At 46.5% G+C, this 20,372-nt stretch overlaps 1 protein-coding gene across 1 annotated transcript; it reads left to right on the forward strand.

The window, feature by feature from the left end:
- Window positions 1-2,445: 2,445 nt before the first annotated feature.
- On the forward strand, window positions 2,446-15,178 carry LOC121552550 (prepronociceptin-like). Its single transcript, XM_041865504.1, has 2 exons — window positions 2,446-2,648; window positions 14,452-15,178. The coding sequence occupies exons 1-2, from the start codon at window positions 2,505-2,507 to the stop codon at window positions 15,118-15,120; spliced, it is 813 nt and encodes a 270-aa protein (XP_041721438.1). The 5' UTR covers window positions 2,446-2,504; the 3' UTR covers window positions 15,121-15,178.
- Window positions 15,179-20,372: the final 5,194 nt, after the last annotated feature.

Genomic DNA, 20,372 nt, shown 5'->3' on the forward strand with positions numbered 1-20,372 from the left:
TGATCTCTCTGTGTCATAATGTCATAGCAGAAATAGTTACGACAGTTAAAGACATGCTCAATTAAGGGACCAATTGAGGGACTTTACAGATAATTGTATGTGTGGGGTACAGAGACGAGGTAGTCATTCAAAAATCATGTTAAACACTATTATTGAACACAGAGTGAGTCCATGCAACTTATTATGTGACTTGTTAAGCACATTTTTACTCCCGAACTTATTCAGGCTTGCCATAACAAAGGGGTTAAATACTTATTGACTCAAAACATTTCATCTTTTAATTTTCCATTACTTAGAAATGTTTTCAAAAAAAAAATCAGTCCACGTTGACTTTATGGGGTATTGTGTGTAGGTCAGTGACAAAAAAAAACAACGTTCAATTTAATCAATTTAAAATTCAGGCTGTAACACAACAAAATGTGGAAAAAGTCAAGGGGTGTGAATACTTTCTGAAGGCACTGTAACACACCTATCCCATATCCCCAGCCTCTTCTCCGTGAATGGAGACTGGAGTGGAATGATGGTGCACCCAGTGGCTGATATAATCAGGTAGTTAGCTCCATCCTGGGAGGAGAAACAGTACAGATAGGATTTAACACATTCTATCAGATTGAGATGAGTCATTCGTTTCACATTTCCTCCTCCAGGATGACCGCTAACAGACTCTCTCTCTCTCTCTCTCTCTCTCTCTCTCTCTCTCTCTCTCTCTCTCTCTCTCTCTCTCTCTCTCTCTCTCTCTCTCTCTCTCTCTCTCTCAGACTCTCTCTCTCTCAGGAAAACTTGTTCTACTTTTACTGCTTAATCCACAGCTTGTGTTTTTGTCCATTATGTCAGAATACTGTATACCTCAAGGCAGAACGTTTTTCATGGGCCTTGATGCCAGGTAGGAACATTAGTATTTTATGCAGTGAATTACATATGGGGCAGGCTAGTGTAAATGGTCGAGAGGGACATTTCTGGAAGAACTGTCCTCCTCTGCAATGTCTTGGTGTGAGTCCCAAATAACACCTTATTTCCTTTATAGTGCACTTATTTTGACCGGAGCTCTATGGGGTACAGGGTAACATTTCAGAAACACGTTGGCTTCCTAAACACTACCTGCTCTTTGCATCTCCATCATCTCATACTAACACATTAAACATATTACGAAGCAGGAGATCGTAAAGAAAACCCTCTCCATCAAGTCACTTCTCAAAAATGAATCACGAAGTATTAGGTGACGTGTGAGATTTATGGCTATCGTAAAATACATTTTCTCTTCAAAAGGGGCCTGTTATTTAATTACCTTGCCTGACCCAGACCAAACAGAATAGCCCATTCAGTATTCAATCTGCAGGTCTTTATAAATGCTAGAAAAGACCGAAGCGACTGTCCTATATGAAATATGAATGCCTTATCATCTTCATGATCAGATCATCTCACTTAATGGCCGCTAGCAGACAGAGAACTGTGTCCAAAATGGCACCCTATTCCCTATGTAGTGCACTACTTTTGATGGGTCCTGGTCAGAAGTAGAACACTACATAGGGAATAGGGTGCCATTTGGGACACTGCCAGAGAGACAGGTCAGATATTGGGTATTTCATAGGTCCATTGTTTCTGTCAGTGAAAGGGTTTTAAGCCCTAATGTTCCTCACTAATGCAGGAAGTAAGTACAGGGGCGACATGAGTCAGAGCTTCGTTGATTGGTCGGATCGTGAGCGAGCCCTGCGTGTTCCTTCCTCGTGTTCCATCTCTCTCGCTCTCTCCATTCTCTCTCTCTCTCTCTCTCTTTCTTTCTTGTTCCCTCACTCTCATTCATTTCCTTCTCATTATAAACCATGGGGGCAGTTAATTCACATCACTATTGCTGAGCCTGATGAGTTGGACTTCCATTAATGAACTTCCCTTTAACTCTGAAATGAAGGTGTTGTATTAAACACCTGGTGCTGTATTGTTGTAGAACCCAATTGAGAACTTTCTGCTCGTCGACTCTCTACGAAACAGGCCCTCCAGGTCTATCTATCTGGAAAGGGGAAACACCTGGCCAATTTAACTTTTCTGTTGTTGTATTATGCTGTTGTTGTTGTTGTTGTTGTTGTTGTTGTTGTTGTTGTTGTTGTTGTGACAATATCATACCTCTATGAACCTGCTCACTAGTCGGGCTGACCCGGCTCACATGGTGTCAGCCAGACTACCTGCTCACCCCTTTGAAATGAACATTTGGAAATTAATGACTAACCTCCTCTTTCCTCCACGATTCTTCTTCTTCTTCTTCTTCTTCTTCTTCTTCTTCTTCTTCTTCTTCTTCTTCTTCTTCTTCTTCTTCTTCTTCTCTCCTTCTTCTTCTCTCTCCTTTTCCTCACCTCTGTGTCTTCCCACCAGGCTGTGCGCTACACTTTACACCCTAAACCCTACATCCTGCCCTACACCCTCAGGCCTCCACCCTCCTCCCGTCCCGTCCCGTCCCGTCCCTATCCTCCATCCCTCTGACTGTCCGACTGGGTCTCCCTCAGTAGTGAGTCATGAAGTGGTCTCTGTGGAGCCTGCTGCTGCTGCTGCGCCTGTGTCTCCCAGGACTGAGTGACTGCCAGGGGGACTGCCTGGCCTGTGGCCTCCTAATACCCAACCCCCAGAGCCAGAGCCAGCAGCAAGCATTCAACACACTGGTGAGTGACTGTGTGTGTGTGTGCGTGTGTGTGTGTGTGTGTGTGTGCGTGTACAATGCATTCGGAAAGTATTCAGACCCATTCACTTTTTCCACAATTTGTTACGTTATAGCCTTATTCTAAAATTGATTAAATAAGAAAAATTCCTCATCAATCTACACCCAATACCCCATAATGACAAAGCGAAAACAGGCTTTTAGAAATTGTTATTCTTATTTGCATACTGTAAGCATTCCGACACTTTGCTATGAGACTCGTAATTGAGCTCAGGTGCATCCTGTTTCTATTGATCTCCTTGAGATGTTTCTACAACTTGATTGGAGTCCACCTGTGATAAATTAAATTGATTGGACATGACTTGTAAGGAATACCTGGAATAGTATAAAGTAATCCCACTGGCTATCATAAATTGAATGCACCAATTTGTAAGTCGCTCTGGATAAGAGCGTCTGCTAAATGATGTAAATGTAAATTTGGAAAGGCACACACCTGTCTATGTAAGGTCCCATAGTTGACAGTGCATGTCAGAGCAAAAACCAAGCCATGAGATTAAAGGAATTGTCCGTAGAGCTCCGAAACAGGATTGTGTCGAAGGCACAGATCTGGGGAAAGGTCCCCAAGAACACAGTGGCCTCCATCATTCTTAAATGGAAAACGTTTGGAACCACCAAGACTCTTCCTAGAGCTGGCCCACCCGGCCAAACTGAGAAATCGAGGGAGAAGGGCCTTGGTCAGGGAGGTGACCAAGAACCCGATGGTCACTCTGACAGAGCTCCAGAGTTCCTCTGTGGAGATGGGAGAACCTTCCAGAAGGACAACCATCTCTGCAGCACTCCACCAATCAGGCCTTTATGGTAGAGTGGCCTGACGGAAGCCACTCCTCAGTAAAAGGCACATGACAGCCCGCTTGGAGTTTGCCAAAAGGCACTCAAAGGACTCTCAGACCATGAGAAACAAGATTCTCTGATCTGATGAAACCAAGATTGAACTCTTTGGCCTGAATGCCAAGCGTCACGTCTGAAGGAAACCTGGCACCATCCCTACGGTGAAGCATTGTGGTGGCAGCATCATGCTGTGGGGATGTTTTTCAGCGGCAGGGACTGGGAGACTAGTCAGGATCGAGGGAAAGATGAACGGAGCAAAGTACAGAGAGATCCTTGATGAAAACCTTCTCCAGAGCGCTCAGGACCTCAGACTGAAGAGAATATTCACCTTCCAACAGGATAACGACCCTAAGCACACAACCAAGACAACGCAGGAGTGGCCCAGCCAGAGCCCGGACTTGAACCCGATCGAACATCTCTGGAGAGACCTGAAAATAGCTGTGCAGCGACACTCCCCATCCAACCTGACAGAGCTTGAGAGGATCTGCAGAGAAGAATGGGAGAAACTCCCCAAATACCCAAGAAGACTTGAGGCTGTAATCGCTGCCAAAGGTGCTTCAACAAAGAACTGAGTAAAGGGTCTAAATACTTATGTAAATGTGATATTTCATATATATATATATATATATAGATATATATATATATATATATATATATATTTTTTTTATGTTGCATACATTTCAAAAAACCTGTTTTTGCTTTGTCATTATGGGGTAGTGTGTGTAGATTGATGAGGATAAAAAAATTTGATATATTTTTTAAAATAAGGCTGTAACTTTACAAAATGTGGAAAAAGTCAAGGGGTCTGAATACTTTCTGAATGCACTCTATGCATGTATGTGTGGTGTGTGTGGTGTGGTGTGTGGTGTGTGTGGTGTGTGTGGTGTGGTGTGTGGTGTGTGTGGTGTGTGTGGTGTGTGTGGTGTGTGTGGTGTGTGGTGTGTGTGGTGTGTGTGGTGTGTGTGGTGTGTGGTGTGTGTGGTGTGTGTGGTGTGTGGTGTGGTGTGTGTGTGTGTGGTGTGTGGTGTGTGGTGTGTGTGGTGTGTGTGGTGTGTGTGGTGTGTGTGGTGTGTGGTGTGTGTGGTGTGTGTGGTGTGTGGTGTGGTGTGTGTGGTGTGTGTGGTGTGTGGTGTGTGTGGTGTGTGTGGTGTGTGTGGTGTGTGGTGTGTGGTGTGTGGTGTGGTGTGAGGTGTGTGGTGTGTGTGGTGTGTGGTGTGGTGTGTGGTGTGTGTGTGGTGTGTGGTGTGTGGTGTGTGTGGTGTGTGTGGTGTGTGGTGTGTGATGTGTGGTGTGTGGTGTGTGTGGTGTGTGGTGTGTGGTGTGTGTGGTGTGTGTGGTGTGTGGTGTGTGTGCATATGCGTGTGCCGCATGCAGCATGGGAATGATGGTCGTATGGATGATGGTCGTATGGATGATGGTCGTATGGATGATGGTCGTATGGATGATGGTCGTATGGATGATGGTCGTATGGATGATGGTCGTATGGATGATGGTTGTAGTGTGATCGTCATCGTTTATTTGAAAAAACACAAATCCACAACAAGTTTTTACCACACAGCTTTTACAACGTTTGAACAGTAATTTAATATTCTGCCATTAGGGTGAGTCATGGGACGTAGCAGTAGCAGTGCTAATGTAGATAATCATTCTAATTATGCTTCTGACTGAGGCAGCTTGAAGTAGAAAACCTGGGTTCAAACACTATTAGAAATATTTTCATGTTTGCTCTAGCTTGTCTGGGGTGCCAGATTGGGTGGTGAGTTTTTAGTTTTGGGACTTTTTGTTTATTTTATTTTTTTGTAGTTACAGTCTTGTCCCATCACTGCAACTCCCATACGGACTCGGGAGAGGCGAAGGTCAAGAGCCATGCGCCCGGGCCCGCCACAAGGAGTCGCTAGAGCACATTGGGACATCCCCGGCAGGCCAAACCCTCCCCTAACCCGGATGACGCTGGGCCAATTGTGTGCCGCCTCATGGGTCTCCCGGTCGCGGCCGGCTGCGACTCAGCCTGGGATCGGAACCGGGTCTGGCGTGATGCCTCTAGGACCGCTGCGCCGCTCGAGAGGCCCAGTTTTGGGACTATTCTATTACTTCCAAAGTGCCAGGCAAGACCAGCTTATGTATTTGAAACTATTTTGAATAGTATTTGAACCCAGGTCTAAGCTGATGTAGCTAATGAAGCTGTGGACTGGTGCCGCTGAGGCTAGAGATCTGTGGTAATATAAAGTCTTCAGAAAGTATTCACACCCGGGCCTCTCGGGTGGCGCAGCGGTCTAAGTTGCAGTGATGGGACAAGACTGTAACTACCAATTGGGGGAGAAAAAGGGGTACAACATATTTAGAATAAAGTATTCACACCCCTTGACTTTTTCCATATTTTGTTTTGTTACAGCCTGAATGTAAAATGGATGAAATATAGTTTTTTCTGTCACTGGCCTACACACAATACCCCATAATGTCAAAGTGGAATTATGTTTTTCGAAATTTTTACAAACTAATACATAATTAAAAGCTGAAATATCTTGAGTAAATAAGTATTTAACCCCTTTGTTAGGGCAAGCCTAAATAAGTTCAGGAGTAAAAATGTGCTTAACAAGTCACATAATAAGTTGCATGGACTCACTCTGTATGCAATAATAGTGTTTAATATGATTTTTGAATGACTACCTCATCACTGTACCCCACACATACAATTATCTGTAAGGTCCCTCACTCCAGCAGTGACTTTCAAACACAGATTCAACCACAAAGACGAGGGAGGTTTTCCAATGCCTCGCAAAGAAGGGCACCTATTGGTAGATGGGTAAAAAAAAAAAAAAAAGCTAACATTGAATATCCCTTTGAGCATGGTGAAGTTGTTAATTACACTTTAGATGGTGTATCAAAAAAAACAGTCACTACAACAATATAGGCGTCCTTTCTAACTCAGTGGCCGGAGAGGAAGGAAACTGTTCAGGGATTTCATCATGAGGCCTATGGTGACTTTGAAACAGTTCCAGAGTTTAATAGCTGTGACAGGAAAAAACTGAGGATGGATCAACAACATTGTAGTTACTCCACAATACTAACCTAATTGACAGGGTGAAAAGAATGATGCCTGTACAGAATACAAATATTCTAAAACATGCATCCTGTTTGCAACAAGGCACTTGTCACGCCCTGGCTCTGGGGACTCTGTCATGTTGAGCCAGGGTGTGTAGAGTCTATGTTTTGTGTTTCTATGTTCAGGATCTAGTTCATTGTGTTTCTATGTTGGCCGGGGTGGTTCTCAATCAGAGGCAACGAGAATCAGCTGTTGCTTGTTGTCTCTGATTGGGAACCATACTTAGGCAGCCGTTTGGGCATTGGTGTTTGTGGGATCTTGTTCCGTGTTGGTTTGTGTATGTACCCAAGGACTTCACGTATCGTTTTGTTGTTTTTGTTCGTGTGGTGAATAATAATTAAAGTATGTTCGCATTCCACGCTGCGCATTGGTCTACTCCTTTCAACGATCGTGACAGAAGATCCCACCAATACTGGACCAAGCAGCGTGTTTCGGAGCTAACGCCGGGTAGGGAGCTGGAGAAGTTGGCAATGGCCCAGGTGGGCCAATGGTGGTCCTGGGAGGACATGTTCGAGGGCAGAGGACCATGGGCTAGGGTTAAAGCCCTGGCGAGAGAGGAGGTACGGCGCCAACAGTGTCGTCGTCGGACAGGCGAGAGGCACCCCCAAGACATTTTTAGGGGGGGGGCACATGGCATGGGCGACGGGGCTGCTGGAGGCAGACAAAGGGCGAGTTTGTGGACGAGGAGAGAAGGCCACCGGGTTACGGGAGCCATTGGTGATTAGAGGGAGGGAAAGTGTAGAGGCACGGCGAGAGGTACTGAAGTGTGTTGCCAGTCCGGTCCGGCCCGTTCCTGATCCCCGTATAAGGCCAGTGGTGTGTGTTCCCAGTGCGGTCCGGCCTGTTCCTGTCCCTCGCACCAAGCCTGTGATGCACGTCGCCAGCCCGGCCCGGCCTGTTCCTGCCCCTCGCACCAAGCCAATGGTGCGCATCGTCAGCCCGGTCCGGCCCGTTCCTGCGGTAACATAGGAGCTAATTGACTGGTGCAGCTGGGGATCTGTGGTAATATAGGAGCTAATTGACTGGTGCAGCTGGGGATCTGTGGTAATATAGGAGCTAATTGACTGGTGCAGCTGGGGATATGTGGTAATATAGGAGCTAATTGACTGGTGCAGCTGGGGATCTGTGGTAATATAGGAGCTAATTGACTGGTGCAGCTGGGGGGATCTGTGGTAATATAGGAGCTAATTGACTGGTGCAGCTGGGGATCTGTGGTAATATAGGAGCGAATTGACTGGTGCAGCTGGGGATCTGTGGTAATATAGGAGCTAATTGACTGGTGCAGCTGGGGATCTGTGGTAATATAGGAGCTAATTGACTGGTGCAGCTGGGGATCTGTGGTAATATAGGAGCTAATTGACTGGTGCAGCTGGGGATCTGTGGTAATATAGGAGCTAATTGACTGGTGCAGCTGGGGATCTGTGGTAATATAGGAGCTAATTGACGGGTGCAGCTGGGAATCTGTGGTAATATAGGAGCTAATTGACTGGTGCAGCTGGGGATCTGTGGTAATATAGGAGCTAATTGACGGGTGCAGCTGGGGATCTGTGGTAATATAGGAGCTAATTGACGGGTGCAGCTGGGGATCTGTGGTAATATAGGAGCTAATTGACTGGTGCAGCTGGGGATCTGTGGTAATATAGGAGCTAATTGACTGGTGCAGCTGGGGATCTGTGGTAATATAGGAGCTAATTGACTGGTGCAGCTGGGGATCTGTGGTAATATAGGAGCTAATTGACTGGTGCAGCTGGGGATCTGTGGTAATATAGGAGCTAATTGACTGGTGCAGCTGGGGATATGTGGTAATATAGGAGCTAATTGACGGGTGCAGCTGGGGATCTGTGGTAATATAGGAGCTAATTGACTGGTGCAGCTGGGGACTGTGGTAATATAGGAGCTAATTGACTGGTGCAGCTGGGGATCTGTGGTAATATAGGAGCTAATTGACTGGTGCAGCTGGGGGGGGGGATCTGTGGTAATATAGGAGCTAATTGACTGGTGCAGCTGGGGATCTGTGGTAATATAGGAGCGAATTGACTGGTGCAGCTGGGGATCTGTGGTAATATAGGAGCTAATTGACTGGTGCAGCTGGGGATCTGTGGTAATATAGGAGCTAATTGACTGGTGCAGCTGGGGATCTGTGGTAATATAGGAGCTAATTGACTGGTGCAGCTGGGGATCTGTGGTAATATAGGAGCTAATTGACTGGTGCAGCTGGGGATCTGTGGTAATATAGGAGCTAATTGACTGGTGCAGCTGGGGATCTGTGGTAATATAGGAGCTAATTGACGGGTGCAGCTGGGGGATCTGTGGTAATATAGGAGCTAATTGACGGGTGCAGCTGGGGATCTGTGGTAATATAGGAGCTAATTGACGGGTGCAGCTGGGGATCTGTGGTAATATAGGAGCTAATTGACTGGTGCAGCTGGGGATCTGTGGTAATATAGGAGCTAATTGACTGGTGCAGCTGGGGATCTGTGGTAATATAGGAGCTAATTGACGGGTGCAGCTGGGGATCTGTGGTAATATAGGAGCTAATTGACTGGTGCAGCTGGGGATCTGTGGTAATATAGGAGCTAATTGACTGGTGCAGCTGGGGATCTGTGGTAATATAGGAGCTAATTGACGGGTGTAGCTGGGGATCTGTGGTAATATAGGAGCTAATTGACTGGTGCAGCTGGGGATCTGTGGTAATATAGGAGCTAATTGACTGGTGCAGCTGGGGATCTGTGGTAATATAGGAGCTAATTGACTGGTGCAGCTGGGGATATGTGGTAATATAGGAGCTAATTGACTGGTGCAGCTGGGGATCTGTGGTAATATAGGAGCTAATTGACTGGTGCAGCTGGGGGGGATCTGTGGTAATATAGGAGCTAATTGACTGGTGCAGCTGGGGATCTGTGGTAATATAGGAGCGAATTGACTGGTGCAGCTGGGGATCTGTGGTAATATAGGAGCTAATTGACTGGTGCAGCTGGGGATCTGTGGTAATATAGGAGCTAATTGACTGGTGCAGCTGGGGATCTGTGGTAATATAGGAGCTAATTGACTGGTGCAGCTGGGGATCTGTGGTAATATAGGAGCTAATTGACTGGTGCAGCTGGGGATCTGTGGTAATATAGGAGCTAATTGGACGGGTGCAGCTGGGAATCTGTGGTAATATAGGAGCTAATTGACTGGTGCAGCTGGGGATCTGTGGTAATATAGGAGCTAATTGACGGGTGCAGCTGGGGATCTGTGGTAATATAGGAGCTAATTGACGGGTGCAGCTGGGGATCTGTGGTAATATAGGAGCTAATTGACTGGTGCAGCTGGGGATCTGTGGTAATATAGGAGCTAATTGACTGGTGCAGCTGGGGATCTGTGGTAATATAGGAGCTAATTGACTGGTGCAGCTGGGGATCTGTGGTAATATAGGAGCTAATTGACTGGTGCAGCTGGGGATCTGTGGTAATATAGGAGCTAATTGACTGGTGCAGCTGGGGATATGTGGTAATATAGGAGCTAATTGACGGGTGCAGCTGGGGATCTGTGGTAATATAGGAGCTAATTGACTGGTGCAGCTGGGGACTGTGGTAATATAGGAGCTAATTGACTGGTGCAGCTGGAGATCTGTGGTAATATAGGAGCTAATTGACTGGTGCAGCTGGGGGGGATCTGTGGTAATATAGGAGCTAATTGACTGGTGCAGCTGGGGATCTGTGGTAATATAGGAGCGAATTGACTGGTGCAGCTGGGGATCTGTGGTAATATAGGAGCTAATTGACTGGTGCAGCTGGGGATCTGTGGTAATATAGGAGCTAATTGACTGGTGCAGCTGGGGATCTGTGGTAATATAGGAGCTAATTGACTGGTGCAGCTGGGGATCTGTGGTAATATAGGAGCTAATTGACTGGTGCAGCTGGGGATCTGTGGTAATATAGGAGCTAATTGACTGGTGCAGCTGGGGATCTGTGGTAATATAGGAGCTAATTGACGGGTGCAGCTGGGGATCTGTGGTAATATAGGAGCTAATTGACGGGTGCAGCTGGGGATCTGTGGTAATATAGGAGCTAATTGACGGGTGCAGCTGGGGATCTGTGGTAATATAGGAGCTAATTGACTGGTGCAGCTGGGGATCTGTGGTAATATAGGAGCTAATTGACTGGTGCAGCTGGGGATCTGTGGTAATATAGGAGCTAATTGACGGGTGCAGCTGGGGATCTGTGGTAATATAGGAGCTAATTGACTGGTGCAGCTGGGGATCTGTGGTAATATAGGAGCTAATTGACTGGTGCAGCTGGGGATCTGTGGTAATATAGGAGCTAATTGACGGGTGTAGCTGGGGATCTGTGGTAATATAGGAGCTAATTGACTGGTGCAGCTGGGGATCTGTGGTAATATAGGAGCTAATTGACTGGTGCAGCTGGGGATCTGTGGTAATATAGGAGCTAATTGACGGGTGCAGCTGGGGATCTGTGGTAATATAGGAGCTAATTGACTGGTGCAGCTGGGGATCTGTGGTAATATAGGAGCTAATTGACTGGTGCAGCTGGGGTTATGTGGTAATATAGGAGCTAATTGACTGGTGCAGCTGGGGATCTGTGGTAATATAGGAGCTAATTGACTGGTGCAGCTGGGGATCTGTGGTAATATAGGAGCTAATTGACTGGTGCAGCTGGGGATCTGTGGTAATATAGGAGCTAATTGACTGGTGCAGCTGGGGATCTGTGGTAATATAGGAGCTAATTGACGGGTGCAGCTGGGGATCTGTGGTAATATAGGAGCTAATTGACTGGTGCAGCTGGGGACTGTGGTAATATAGGAGCTAATTGACTGGTGCAGCTGGGGATCTGTGGTAATATAGGAGCTAATTGACTGGTGCAGCTGGGGGGATCTGTGGTAATATAGGAGCTAATTGACGGGTGCAGCTGGGGATCTGTGGTAATATAGGAGCTAATTGACTGGTGCAGCTGGGGATCTGTGGTAATATAGGAGCTAATTGACGGGTGCAGCTGGGGATCTGTGGTAATATAGGAGCTAATTGACTGGTGCAGCTGGGGATCTGTGGTAATATAGGAGCTAATTGACTGGTGCAGCTGGGGATCTGTGGTAATATAGGAGCTAATTGACTGGTGCAGCTGGGGATCTGTGGTAATATAGGAGCTAATTGACTGGTGCAGCTGGGGATCTGTGGTAATATAGGAGCTAATTGACGGGTGCAGCTGGGGATCTGTGGTAATATAGGAGCTAATTGACTGGTGCAGCTGGGGATCTGTGGTAATATAGGAGCTAATTGACTGGTGCAGCTGGGGATCTGTGGTAATATAGGAGCTAATTGACGGGTGTAGCTGGGGATCTGTGGTAATATAGGAGCTAATTGACTGGTGCAGCTGGGGATCTGTGGTAATATAGGAGCTAATTGACTGGTGCAGCTGGGGATATGTGGTAATATAGGAGCTAATTGACTGGTGCAGCTGGGGATCTGTGGTAATATAGGAGCTAATTGACTGGTGCAGCTGGGGATATGTGGTAATATAGGAGCTAATTGACTGGTGCAGCTGGGGATCTGTGGTAATATAGGAGCTAATTGACTGGTGCAGCTGGGGATCTGTGGTAATATAGGAGCTAATTGACTGGTGCAGCTGGGGATCTGTGGTAATATAGGAGCTAATTGACTGGTGCAGCTGGGGATCTGTGGTAATATAGGAGCTAATTGACTGGTGCAGCTGGGGATCTGTGGTAATATAGGAGCTAATTGACTGGTGCAGCTGGGGATCTGTGGTAATATAGGAGCTAATTGACGGGTGCAGCTGGGGCTCTGTGGTAATATAGGAGCTAATTGACTGGTGCAGCTGGGGATCTGTGGTAATATAGGAGCTAATTGACTGGTGCAGCTGGGGATCTGTGGTAATATAGGAGCTAATTGACGGGTGCAGCTGGGGATCTGTGGTAATATAGGAGCTAATTGACTGGTGCAGCTGGGGATCTGTGGTAATATAGGAGCTAATTGACTGGTGCAGCTGGGGATCTGTGGTAACATAGGAGCTAATTGACTGGTGCAGCTGGGGTTATATTGTTATAGACCTATAGAGGCCAGATATAATCCTCTGGGTTATATTGTTATAGACCTATAGAGGCCAGATTATAATCCTCTGGGTTATATTGTTATAGACCTATAGAGGCCAGATATAATCCTCTGGGTTATATTGTTATAGACCTATAGAGGCCAGATATAATCCTCTGGGTTATATTGTTATATTGTTATAGACCTATAGAGGCCAGATATAATCATCTGGGTTATATTGTTATAGACCTATAGAGGCCAGATATAATCCTCTGGGTTATATTGTTATAGACCTATAGAGGCCAGATATAATCCTCTGGGTTATATTGTTATAGACCTATAGAGGCCAGATATAATCCTCTGGGTTATATTGTTATAGACCTATAGAGGCCAGATATAATCCTCTGGGTTATATTGTTATAGACCTATAGAGGCCAGATTATAATCCTCTGGGTTATATTGTTATAGACCTATAGAGGCCAGATATAATCATCTGGGTTATATTGTTATAGACCTATAGAGGCCAGATATAATCCTCTGGGTTATATTGTTATATTGTTATAGTTTCCTCACCACACACTGAGAGAGATCATAAGGCCATGACATGGCATGCACCCACGCATGTATGCACCCACGCACGTATGCACACACACACACATGCACACACACACACACACACACACACACATTCAGATTGCTGGGAATAATCCATCAGTCCACCTATTTAATTTGCTATGGATAATTAATTTCTGTCGATAACTCCTCAGAACTGCTCCTTCTCTCCCCATTCTCTTTTGAGGTGAGCAGGTTTTCTCTAATCTCCAACTAACTTTAATTCATCCCATCTGAATGGGATTACAGGAAACAGGATTTACCGTTTACCTCATCAAAACAGACAATTACAGTTACTCAAGGGCCTGATAGGCATGTGGTTTGCACACACAAGTCTAAAACTATTCACTTTTACCCATACAGACAAGTCAAACCTACAGGCCTTGTGATGGAGGCCTATTTGAGACTGAGGCAAATCGAATGTAGGATTGAATGAAGTAACAACCATGTTATCTCAGGCTATAGGGGAGCAACATCTCTACTCTTACCCCTCTGTCTGTCTGTCTGTCTGTCTGTCTGTCTGTCTGTCTGTCTGTCTGTCTGTCTGTCTGTCTGTCTGTCTGTCTGTCTGTCTGTCTGTATGTATGTATGTCTGTCTGTCTGTCTGTCTGTCTGTCTGTCTGTCTGACTACAGTAAGAGACTACAGTAAGAGACTACAGTAAGAGACTACAGTTTGAGACTACAGTAAGAGACTACAGTTTGAGACTACAGTAAGAGACTACAGTAAGAGAATACAGTAAGAGAATACAGTAAGAGACCACAGTTTGAGACTACAGTAAGAGGCTACAGTAAGAGACTACAGTAAGAGACTACAGTAAGAGACTACAGTATAAGAATACAGTAAGAGACTACAGTATGAGAGTACAGTTTGAGACTACAGTAAGATAATACAGTTAGAGACTACAGTAAGATAATACATTAAGAGACTACAGTAAGAGACTACAGTAAGAGACTACAGTATGAGAGTACAGTTTGAGACTACAGTATGAGACTACAGTATGAGACTACTATATGAGAATACGGTAAGAGACTACAGTAAGAGACTACAGTGTGAGACTACAGTATGAGAATACAGTAAGAGACTTAAGTAAGATAATACAGTAAGGGAATCAAGTCTCTTTCATGTCTCTCTGCTCTTCTCTTCTGTCTGTCCACAGGTGTGTCTGTTGGAGTGTGACGGTCAAGTCTTCCCTGCCCTCACCTGGGAGCTATGTCAGCGAGCCACGCTACAGCACTACCCCCTCCCACCAGACGGCGGCGCTGTGTCTAAGAGAGCAGAGGAAAAACGGTCCTTAAACCTGGGCCCTGTAGACCTGGAGTCAGATGGCGAAATGCTCTACTCTGCAGCCATGGAGCGCTACCAGCAGGATGGAGCGGATCAGGAAGACGAGACCCTGGAGCGACGTGATGCCCAGTACGACTCCTCTCCGCTGGGCTCGACCGGCGAGGGAGACTCCCTGGCAATGGGTCTGGAGAACAGGGAGGAGGAAGAGAATGAGGAGGAGGTCAGGAGGAACGGCCAGGGGGAGGGAGGAGATGAGGAGGAGGATGCCGTGGTCCAGCTGACCAAGCGTTTCGGGGGCTTCCTGAAAGGTCGCCACGGTTACAGGAAGTTGATTGGCGGGCCCGTGGGGAAGACGCTGCAGAAACGCCTCGGAGGGTTCATCGGGATCAGGAAGTCGGCCAGGAAATGGAACAACCAGAAGAGGGTGAGCCAGCTTCTCCGGCAGTACCTGGGGATGACCAGCAGCAGGGCCCCTGGCCGCGGTGTTGGGAGGTTCACTAACCCAGCCCAGGGCGTCAGGAGGCTGCCCAGCCGGCTGTAGCCTTCCCTTCCCTCCAACCTCCTGGGGCCTCTCTGCTCTTCTCTTCTCCCTTCCCTCCACCCTCCTGGGTCTTCTCTTCTCCCGTACCTCCACCCTCCTGGGGCCTCTCTGCTCTTCTCTTCTCCCTTCCCTCCACCCTCCTGGGTCTTCTCTTCTCCCGTACCTCCACCCTCCTGGGGCCTCTCTGCTCTTCTCTTCTCCCTTTCCTCCACCCTCCTGGGTCTTCTCTTCTCCCGTACCTCCACCCTCCTGGGGGCCTCTCTGCTCTTCTCTTCTCCCTTCCTCCACCCTCCTGGGTCTTCTCTTCTCCCGTACCTCCACCCTCCTGGGGCCTCTCTGCTCTTCTCTTCTCCCTTCCCTCCACCCTCCTGGGTCTTATCTTCTCCCGTACCTCCACCCTCCTGGGGCCTCTCTGCTCTTCTCTTCTCCCTTCCCTCCACCCTCCTGGGTCTTCTCTTCTCCCTTCCCTCCACCCTCCTGGGTCCACCCTCCTGGGGCCTCTCTGCTCTTCTCTTCTCCCTTCCCTCCACCCTCCTGGGTCCACCCTCCTGGGGCCTCTCTGCTCTTCTCTTCTCCCTTCCCTCCACCCTCCTGGGTCCACCCTCCTGGGGCCTCTCTGCTCTTCTCTTCTCCCTTCCCTCCACCCTCCTGGGGCCTCTCTGCTCTTCTCTTCTCCCTTCCCTCCACCCTCCTGGGGCCTCTCTGCTCTTCTCTTCTCCCTTCCCTCCACCCTCCTGGGGCCTCTCTGCTCTTCTCTTCTCCCTTCCCTCCACCCTCCTGGGGCCTCTCTGCTCTTCTCTTCTCCTGTGCCTCCACCCTCCCAGGTACCTCCATAGAAATAGAATTACTAGTTTACCATTTGTCTGCTGTTATGTTGCTATTCTATTCCTATAGTTACCGACCACGTCTACAACTACAGCTACGGGGACCGTGAACTCATACCTCGTCAGCCTAATGAAGAAGAGTAATGACATCATCATTCTGAAACCCATCCGGTGTTGTGTGAAGAGAAGTAAGGAATGTTTCCTTCCAACCATCAACGTTGCTCCCACCCTACCGCCCCAGTTAATGAACTGCATCCTGAAAAATATATATAATGTAATATTGTGTTTCAGTATCGTAAGGCCAGACTACATGATATTAGATCCTGGATATAATACCACCCATGTTATGGTGATGACTGGATGTTTAAGATGTATGTATGCACTTGATCTTTTTTGAAATATAAATCTTGAGCGAGTGGAGGGTTGCAGTTGCTATTTGCACTGTGCATGGTCTCTGGGTAATTCCAGAACTGGCGGTCTGCATCTTCTCTATTCTGATTATACACAGCGCATTCGAAAAGTATTCAGACCCCTTGACTTTTTCCACATTTTGTTACGTTACAGCCTTATTCTAAAATGCATTAAATGATTTGTTTCCCTCATCGATCTACACACAATATCCCATAATGACTAAGCAAAAACAGTTTTTTATTTTATTTTTGCAAATGTATTTTAAAAAATTAACAGAAATACCTTATGTACATAGGTATTCAGACCATTTGCTATGAGACTCGAAATTGACCTCAGGTGCATCCTGTTTTCATTGATCATCCTTGAGATGTTTCTACAAATTCATTGGTCCACCTGTGGTAAATTCAACTGATTGGACATGATTTGGAAAGACACACACCTGTCTATATAAGGTCCCACAGTTGACAGTGCATGTCAGAGCAAAAACTATGCCATGAGGTCGAAGGAATTGTCCGTAGACCTCCGAGACCGGATTGTGTCAAGGCACAGATCTGGGGAAGGGTACCAAAACATTTCTGCAGCGTTGAAGGTCCCCAAGAACACAGTGGCCTCCATCATTCTTAAATGGAAGAAGTTTGGAACCACCAAGACTCTTCCTAGAGCTGGCCGCCCGGCCAAACTGAGCAATTGGATGAGAAGGACCTTGGTCAGGGAGGTGACCAATAACCCAATGGTCACTCTGACAGAGCTCCAGCGTTCCTCTGTGGAGATGGGAGAACCTTCCAGAAGGACAACCATCTCTGCAGCACTCCACCAATCAGGCCTTTATGGTAGAGTGGTCAGACGGAAGCCACTCCTCAGTAAAAGGCACACGACAGCCCCACTTGGAGTTTGCCTAAAGGCACCTAAAGGACTCTCAGACCATGAGAAAAAAGATTATCTGGTCTGATAAAAACAAGATTGAACTCTTTGCCCTGAATGCCAAGCATCACGTCTGGAGGAAACTTTGTTTCACCATGTTTTTCAGCGGCAGGGACAGAGAGACTAGTCACGATCGATGGGAAGATGAACGGAGCAAAGTACAGAGAGATCCTTGATGAAAACCTGCTCCAGAGCGCTCAGGAACTCAGACTGGGGTGAAGGTTCACCTTCCAACAGGACAATGACCCTAAGCACACAGCCAAGACAACGCAGGAGTGGCTTGAATGTCCTTGAGTGGCTCAGGCAGAGCCCAGACTTTAACCTGATCGAACATCTCTGGAGAGACCTGAAAATAGCTGTGCAGCAACGATACCCATCTAACCTGACAGAGCTTGAGAGGATCTGTAGAGAAGAATGGGAGAAACTCCCCTAATACAGGTGTGCCAAGCTTGTAGCGTCATACCCAAGAAGACTCGAGGCTGTAATCACTGCCAAAGGTGCTTCAACAAAGTACTGAGTAAAGGGTCTGAATACTTACACTACCAGTCAAAGGTTTGGACACACCTACTCATTCAAGGGTTATTCTTTATTTTTACTATTTTCTACATTGTAGAATAATAGTGAAGACATCAAAACTATGAAATAACACATATGGAATCATGTAGTAACCAAAAAAGTGTTAAACAAATCAAAATATATTTTATATTTGAAATTCTTCAAATAGCCACCCTTTGCCTTGACGACGGCTTTGTACGCTCTTCTCTCAACCAGCTTCATGAGGTAGTCACCTGGAATGCATTTCAATTAACAGGTGTGCCTTCTTAAAAGTTAATTTGTGGAATTTCTTTCCTTCTTAATGCATTTGAGCCAATCAGTTGTGTTGTGACAAGGTGTGTGGGGGGGGGGGGCTAAGAAAAAAGACAGTCCATAGTTACTTTAAGACATGAAGGTCAGTCAATACGGAAAATGTAAAGAACTGCAGTTGCAAAAACCATCAAGCACTATGATGAAACTGGCTCTAATGAGGACCGCCACAGGAATGGAAGACCCAGAGTTGCTTCTGCTGCAGAGGATAAATTAATTAGAGTTACCAACCTCAGAAATTGCAGCCCAAATAAATGCTAAACAGAGTTCAAGTCACAGACACATCTCAACATCAACTGTTCAGACGGGACTGTGTGACTCAGGCCTTCATGGTCGAATTGAGCAAAGAAACCACTACTAAAGAACACCAATAAGAAGAAGATACCTGTTTGGGCCAAGAAAAACGAGCAATGGACATTAGACCGGTGGAAATGTGTCCTTTGGTCTGTAGTACAAATTGGAGATGTTTGGTTCAAACCGCCGTGTCTTTGTGATACGCGTGTGGGTGAACGGATGATCTCTGCATGTCTGTTCCCACCGTAAAGCATGGAGGAGGGGGTGGTGTTATGGTGTGGGGGTGCTTTGCTGGTGACACTGTCTGTGATTTATTTAGTATTCAAGGCACACTTAACCAACATGACTACCACAGCATTCTGCAGCGATATGCCATCCCATCTGGTTTGGGTTTAGTGGGACTATCATTTGTTTTTCAACAGGACAATGACCCAACACACCTCCAGGCTGTCTAAGGGCTATTTTACCAAGAAGGAGAGTGATGGAGCACTGCATCAGATGACCTGGCCTCCACAATTTCCCAACCTCAACCCAATTGAGATGGTCTGGGATGAGTCGGACGGCAGAGTGAAGGAAAAGCAGCCAACAAGTGCTCAGCATATGTGGGAACTCCTTCAAGACTGTTGGAAAAGCCTTCCAGGTGAAGCTGGTTGAGAGCTGTGCAAAGCTGTCATCAAGGCAAAGGGTGGCTATTTGAAGATTCTCAAATATAAAATATACTTTGATTTGTTTAACACTTTTTTGCTTGTTACATGATTCCATATGTGTTATTTCATAGTTTTTATGTTTTCAGTATTATTCTACAATGTAGAAAAACCCTTGAATGAGTAGGAGTGTCCAAACTTTTGACTGGTACTGTATGTAAATGTGATATCTCAATTTGCTATTTTTAATACATTTGCAAACATTTCTAACAACCTGTTTTTGCTTTGTCATTATGCGATATTGTGTGTAGATTGATGGGGGGGAATTATTTCATCCATTTTAGAATAAGGCAGTAACGTAACGAAATGTGAAAAAAGTCAATGGGTCTGAATACTTTCCGAATGCTCTTTACACTACATGGCAAAAGTATCTTCAAGTATGTGGACACCCCTTGAAATTAGTGGATTCTGCTATTTCAGCCACACCAGTTGCTGACAGCTGTGTAAAATCGAGCACACAGCCATGCAATCTCCATAAACAAACATTGGCGGTAGAATGGCCATACTGAAGAGCTCAGTGACTTTTAACGTGGCACCGTCATAAGATGCCACCTTTCCAACAAGTCAGTTTGTCAAATTTCTGCCCTGCTAGAGCTGCCCCGGTCAACTGTAAGTTCTGTTATTGTGAAGTGGAAACATCTAGGAGCAACAACTCTAGGAGCAACAACGGCTCAGCCGTGAAGTGGTAGGCCACACAAGCTCACAGAACGGGACCGCCGAGTGCTGAAGCGCGTGGTGCGTAATAATTGTCTGTCCTCGGTTGCAACACTCACTACCGAGTTCCAAACTGCCTCTGGAAGCAACGTCAGCACAAGAACTGTTTGTCGGGAGCTTCATGAAATGGGTTTCCATGGCCGAGCAGCCGCACACAAGCCTAAGATCACCATACCCAATGCCAAGCGTCGGCTGGGGTGGTGTAAAGCTTGCCGCCATTGGACTCTGGAGCAGTGGAAACGCGTTCTCTGGAGTGATGAATCACGCTTCACCATCTGGCAGTCTGACGGACGAATCTGGGATTGGCGGATGCCAGGAGAACGCTACCTGCCCCAATGCATAGCGCCAACTGTAAAGTTTGGTGGAGGAGGAATAATGGTCTGGGGCTGTTTTTCATTGTTCGGGCTAGGCCCCTTAGTTCCAGTGAAGGGAAATCTTAACGCTACAGCATACAATGACATTCTAGACGATTCTGTGCTTCCAACTTTGTTGTAACAGTTTGGGGAAGGCCCTTTTCTGT

Source organism: Coregonus clupeaformis, chromosome 36 (assembly GCF_020615455.1).
Source record: "Coregonus clupeaformis isolate EN_2021a chromosome 36, ASM2061545v1, whole genome shotgun sequence".
Lineage (NCBI taxonomy): Eukaryota > Metazoa > Chordata > Actinopteri > Salmoniformes > Salmonidae > Coregonus > Coregonus clupeaformis.